Below are 6,664 nucleotides of genomic sequence, written 5' to 3'. Positions count from 1 at the left end.
ACACACACACACACACACACATATCTTAGTTTCTTTATTTATATTTACGATTAGACACTACTCAATCAAAATACAATAGGCCTATAGCCTATTATATCTCATGTATATATCAAGTGAAAAAACCCACATTTTTAAACTCTAGGCGCTCACCTTCATTACAAACTCAATGAACTCACCTTCATTATAAACATCATGCAGTTTACGCTGATAGCGTAACGAAGACGTAACGAAGTCGTCTGGGTGAGTAAGGTCAAGCTGCCCCGTGGCAACAGCGCCCCCTACAGTCACAAAATACGATGGTCACATAATGTGGTGTTACACCTGACCTCCTCGCGCTCAGGGCTTTACACAGCTTAATTAGCGTGACACACTTGGTTGTGTGATGACCTACCGCCTGCTTGGTAGAAGCAGCGGATTATGTCCTGACGACGCTCTTCTCCAAAGGCACAACATTCACTAAATAGCACAATAGGTTTTCTTTACCTGTTAACGCATACAACAGAAAGGTGGGATATGACTGTGGATGGGGATATGGCAGGGTTTATCCCTCAGAAGGAGATCGTGTATAACGGCCTGCTGCCGTACTCCGACCGGTTGGACGGGGAGGCCACGGAGCTGTTGGCGGAAATCAAAGCGAACCTGTCTAGAGCTGTCCTCCTCAGAGAGCTGTGGCCCGGGGTCGCTTTCTGGACCAATAAACTCTTCTCGTAAGTGTTGAAGCCAGGTTCTCGTTCGGATACAAGCAAACTCAGAATTAGGCTACTCACTTATGATTCATAATAATGGTCTATAGCCTAGGCCTATAGCAGGGTATTTAGACTCTAAGGCTAAGGTCATTTTGTTTTCTCTGGAAAAGACCAAACAACAACTATACGAATAAGCTTTATAAATGTGCAATGATATCTATTACATGTCAATTATTTTTGATTTACATTGTGCAGTGTGTCAGCAGTTCCTAACCAAATATTTATTATTTTCATTATTAGGTCTTCAAGAATCTATTGCACTTTAGAATAAAGTGCCAAAATGTCAGCATCATAGGAGTATGTAAAGAAGATCAGGTCATCATGTAACTTCAAACAACGACTGGAGTTTTAATTCACTCAGTCTACTTTGCATCAGCTCAGATTCATTGAGGGTAGTCAAGGGTTCACGTTGAGACATCGTGCCACTAAAGTGGTTTACCTACTGTACTGAGGAAATGGGTCAGCCGCAGGAAGCAGGAAGTGGTCAGCTGCTCACCAGTGCTCCTAACCCCCACCCTCAGGTTTCTGAAGCTGTACGGCCGCAGGTTCAGTAAAGAGGACCACATTCTCTTCATCAAGCTGCTCTACGAGTTGGTCACGCTGCCGAACCTGGAGCCTCACATGATGCAGAGCTACGCCAAGCTGCTCATTCAGCTTCTCAAGTGGGTGTGACACAAACACACAGACATACACAAATGCATAAGGGATATCTGATCTCCTCGCCCTCGGGCCACGAGGTGAGGAGCTCAGACATCTGGATGGAGCTTGGAGCACTGCGGCTCCTTGGCATTAATGGAAGAAGCCAGTTGAGGAGGTTCAAACATCTGATCTGGACGCCTCCCTGCGGACCTCGGGGCAAACCCACATCATGAGGGATTATATATCCCATCTGGCCTGGGAATGCCTCGGGATCTCCCAGGAGAAGCTGGGGTTTGTGGCTTTGTGGATGGATGGATAGATAGATGGATAGGTTATACTATGTAGTACAGCAAAGTCAACATAAGACATGATCTTTTTATAGCAACGAGAGTGTTTGACCTTCGGAATCTGCAGCCTCTCTTGCCCCTCGGTATCTTGTAGTGTAATGAGATCAGAGTGGTAAACATCACTGTGCTGTAAATGGCATGCTGATGTCCCATGGCTTGTTCAGTGGATTTTTTACTTACTACTCCGCCATTTGGATCGTGGCAATTTGGAGCTTTAAACAACCTGCAGATTTGAGAGAGAAAAACAAAAAAAACGTAATTTAGTAAGCATTCAGTGAACATATACCTCCATGAAGGCTGCACAATCCTCTGAATGTGTTATGTTTTACCAAGAAAAAAAGTACAAAATGGTTCTAGTAACCCAAGTGTTGATAGATTTTTAGTTTTAGATGGACAACAATAATAGCCTGAATTGAAAATTAAAATGCCAGGTCAGTCTGATTTTTAGGCTACAACAATATGACTTGCATTACAAAAAAACTTATGACAATAATATAAAAATGGTCTAGAACGTCATAGTTTGTGGGTAGTCTATATCCATGACGTTCCACTTCCGGCATTGCTCAGGTGCTGCAGGAAATCTTGCCGGATGCATGTCTATTCGCTGATGTTGTTTTCCGTCTGCTTTCTTTCTGTTGGAATTTTAAACTCCAGTGGCTATATGAGGACTATGGTTAACTGCTCCTCAGATCTCTGCATGGGAAAATGAGACAGCTAGCTAGATCTGTCTAATCTGAGTTTTCTGTTGCACAACTAAAACAACTTTTAAACGTTCATGTTCCACCAAAACAAGTCCCTTCCAGAGGCTATTTCGCAGCGGTTCAGAGCAGAGCTTTGTGCCACCCATGATAACTGGGATTGGTTTAAAGAAATGCCAATAAAACAGAGCACGTTTTTCTCCCATCCCGGAATGCTGTGTGGACTAGCTAGACCCTCCTCCGCAGTGCTGTGGAGTAAGGTCTGGCAATGAGAGACTAGTTTTGTGGGGATTGGACACAAACCAGAGGCAAAAGTAGTACTCAGACCCTTTGCTAAAAATAGCAGTACAACACAAATACTTGATTACGGGTAATCAAAATCCTGCCAAAGTAAAAGTCAAAAAGTATCATCAGCAAAGATATAATTACTGTATGAAAAGTAGAAGTAGTCATTCAGCAAAAAGAATGTAGCGTAAGCAGTACCCAACCTACAGTTCAGGCCTTCTTAAAGGGTCACAAAATATACCTGTTTGGTCATTAGATGTTTAATGTGGTATAGGAGAAAAAAAAGAAAAAAGTTAAGTTCTTCTGTATTGTTCTTTGTCCTTTTTCTAACCTTTTTTGGAAAAATATTGAATAATATAATCTCTTAAGGCCTCAAACTATTATTTAAATTAAACTACCATGGAGATTTAGGAAAATTGCTCATTTTGGTAAAACTGTTAACAAATATCTGAAATGTGACATAGGCCCAACTAGATCTTTTTAATATGGAGCAACAAGCCAAAAAGATTGGTGGTTAATACATACGTTTTTTATGTACAATCTCATCTGAAAAGAAACTAGTAACCTTAACTGTCAAAATAATTGTAGTGGAGTAAAATGTACAATATTTCCAAATAAAATGTATTTGTCCAGTAAAGGTTTAAGGTAGCAGAAAATGGAAATACCTTAGTAAAATAAAATGACCTCTAAATAGGACAGTTAGGTAAGAGTTCATTAGTAAATGTACTTAGTTATACACCGACACAAATTAAGTAAAAATGACAGTAAAGTATGTTGGCCCTGATAGTACATGTATTACTCTTTAAGCTCTGACCTACATGGTAACTCCCTACTTTTCCCCCTCAAATCAGATCAGTCACTACTCCAGCAACTGCAGGATATTCCCCAAGATACTCACATTCATTACTTCCCATAGGTCTCCACAATTTCCACATCCATCCCAAAACATCTTCATGTAGATGCCGTTCATCTGAGTGTTTTCCATTAGATGAACAGAAAAATATCTAAACTAACCACAAAATAAGTGCCAGGTCTCACGGCTGAGAGATGAATTTGATACTTAACATCAGACATCAGGTCTCAATTGGATTCTTCTTTTTTTTTTCACCCCTCTCACATTTCAATGTAATTTCCCAGATTGTCTCTTCCTTCCTTCACTTTCTGAAGCTCCCCAATGAGAGTCTGTTCTATAGCTGTTGAGATAAATGAGGAGATGACACGAGGAATGTGTGGCTTTGCAAGCTGAGCATATTATTCAGTGCAGGTACTCTCTAGAGGCTTTCTGTGCGGTTTATTCATATACGTGTTGTGATTTTTACAAAGAACTAAGTCATAGAGTACATAGAAACCAACATGGGTGTTTCTTAGGAGGGTTAAACAAAGGGTTGCTCTGCTGTAAAGCTTATAATAAAGTACTCATCAGTTAGTGTGCAAATAAAAAGCTTAACAAGGTGTTTGAAAAATCAAGAATCCGTAAAAAGGTGCTTTACTTTCAGATCTTGAACCACTTCATTTCTCTGTATGAAGCCCCTTATAAAAGGGTTAAACTGTAATTTCTACCAGCTGAGTCTACACCTGCAAATTACTAATGTCTGCAGCTGTCAGTCTAGTTATGCTTAATTGAATACAAAGAATCACAGAGCTGTGTTTGCAGACATGTCTGGAAGTTGGCAGTCACGTTGAGTGCAGCCTGTGAGGTAGTGACTCAATTCTCCCACGATTACAGACTCTTTCAGACACCCTGTTGTTTCTCTCTTCCATCTAACAGTATTACCATCATTTGGTCTTGACGGTTTATTTTCAAAAGGTGTAAATATCAAATGAATCTGACTGAAGCCTTGCACAATTGTTATAAACAGACCAGGCAGTAAATAATTGGCTTCTTTTTCCTCAAACAGGAAGAAGGAACTGCTGTCAAGGGATGACCTACAGTTGCCGTGGCGACCCCTTTATGATCTGTATGACAGGGTCATCTACTCCAAAAATGAGCACCTTGGACTCATCTGGTTCCCCAAGTATGACATTGTACCTTTACATTGACCTGTTGGGACAAGTTGACACTGTTGTTACTGTACTTCCTATCAATGTACCTGTTTCATATGGTTACCGCCAATATAAACCTTATCTTAAGAAGATATCTGCATTAAAGGTCAAGCTGCCCCCAGCAGGTAGCTAACTTAGCTTAGCATAAACATTGACAATAAAAGGCCTGGCTCTGTCAAAAGATTTAAATACAGGAACAACTCACTTTATACAGCTGGTTGTAGCTTCATGTTTAATATTTATTCGTAAAGACAGTGGTATCACTATTACCATTTAACTCTCAGCAAGAAAGCAACTAGGTCTGTTATTCACGTTAGTATACCTCTATTGCAATTCTGGTCCAAACCCAAAAGTTAATCTCTTCCTTGTCACAGGGGTGAGTGTGAGGCAGCAAAGGAAGGACCCAAACAGAATGATTTATTGACACAAGTGAAGATTCAGAAGCTTACAGGCACGGATAGTAAATCCAAAAGGATACAACTGATAATCCACAGGTAGCCAGAAAGAATCAGCCGGGCAGAGACAGGTTGCAGGGTTCAGATAAGGATTCCAGGTTGGAGAGGGCAGCAGTAGGCCCGCACATACTGTAGCACATTGACAAACTCACAACCGACTGGGAAAACGGGGCTGGTATATGTACTCCAGGGCTAATGAGGGAAATTGGAAACAGGTGAGACGGTGAATGAGAGTAAGGTCAAGGACTGAGGTGGTGGACAAGTAGTGATAGCTGGTCTGGGGAGATGGAGGCCTGGGGGAAGTGAGCAGGGGCTAGAGAAAGGGACAGAGAGCCATGCCAGGCAAAACAAACACAGCTAGACCCTTTTCCAAAGAATTTAGAAAGTGAACATGTCAAATAGTACTCAAATGATTAGTCTTTAATGGGTTAGTCGATTGACAGAAAATAAACTCTGATAATCTTGATTTCTTGTGGGCTTTCAACCAAGTCTCTTAACCCCCAACTGTTCCAGAGGAGCAGCTCAGCGGCCACCTCCATTAAATAAATAATGGTTAAAAATAGTCACTTATCAAGGAAAGAATATAAATTGATCTTAACTTTTTGTGTTTTGGACTGATAATCAGACAAAACAAACAAATTTAGATAAAACCTTTGCGTTTCGTCACCACGATTTTTGTATATTTTATTGCCTTAAAGATCAGTTGAAAAATAACCAACAACTAGATTAATGAAAAAAAATAATTGTAGTTGTAGCCTGAATGTTTTTTTTTTTTTTTATCTTTGGGGGACATGGGGAGCTTATACGATAGTAAAAGCAGAATTCCTTCACAAAACACACACTCACACTCCTCCTTTCTCTGCTTGTTTGCAGCTCAGTGGACCACATCTTGAAGGCTTTGATCAAAAGCTGCAGACTGTAAGTCTCATTCTCTGTGATCATGTAATGTGTGCACTGGATAATGCATCGCTTTGATCTCCAGTTGAGCTGTGTGCTGTAGATCAATGTGTGTATTTGTATCTACAGTCTGTCTTTGCTTGTTTACATCTATTTGTGCTCATGTCTGTCCTTGCTGTCCTGCATGTGTGTGTGTGTGTGTGTGTGTGTGTGTGCGCGTGTGAATTTTCCAGGTATTTCCCCGTGTCATCAACCAAGGAGATGCTGGATGAGTGGCGCCCCCTGCTGTGCGTGTTTGACATTATCATGCAGAAAGCCATCAGCAACATGGAGCTGTTCCTGCCCACTATCATGCCCCCGGAGGAACACAGCCAGAGCTTCCAGTGAGTACACCCTGCTACGTCCTGCTACGTCCTGCTACGTCCTGCTACGTCCTGCTGGGCCCTTTAACGCCCTCCAGTGCCCTGCTATGCCATAAACTACTAAAACTACTATTTCTAGTCACTGTTCCATTATTTTTTATTGTGACTGTTATTGCCACTATTCATTACACC

The 6,664-nt window shown here is 41.2% G+C and overlaps 1 protein-coding gene across 1 annotated transcript in view; it reads left to right on the top strand.

Annotated features, from left to right (window-relative positions):
- Positions 1-379: 379 nt before the first annotated feature.
- The window catches only part of psme4b (proteasome activator subunit 4b), a 33,422-nt gene continuing 27,137 nt past the window's right edge, over positions 380-6,664 (top strand). Inside the window, exons 1-5 of the mRNA XM_032502561.1 lie at positions 380-707; positions 1,268-1,408; positions 4,614-4,730; positions 6,087-6,131; positions 6,344-6,493. Of these exons, the coding sequence (XP_032358452.1) occupies positions 514-707; positions 1,268-1,408; positions 4,614-4,730; positions 6,087-6,131; positions 6,344-6,493 (647 nt within the window). The 5' untranslated portion in view covers positions 380-513. The remainder of the gene's footprint in view (positions 708-1,267; positions 1,409-4,613; positions 4,731-6,086; positions 6,132-6,343; positions 6,494-6,664) is intronic.

Source organism: Etheostoma spectabile, chromosome 21 (assembly GCF_008692095.1).
Source record: "Etheostoma spectabile isolate EspeVRDwgs_2016 chromosome 21, UIUC_Espe_1.0, whole genome shotgun sequence".
NCBI lineage: Eukaryota > Metazoa > Chordata > Actinopteri > Perciformes > Percidae > Etheostoma > Etheostoma spectabile.
Note: the sequence above shows the minus strand (reverse complement) of the source record. Positions and strands in the feature narration are given on the sequence as shown.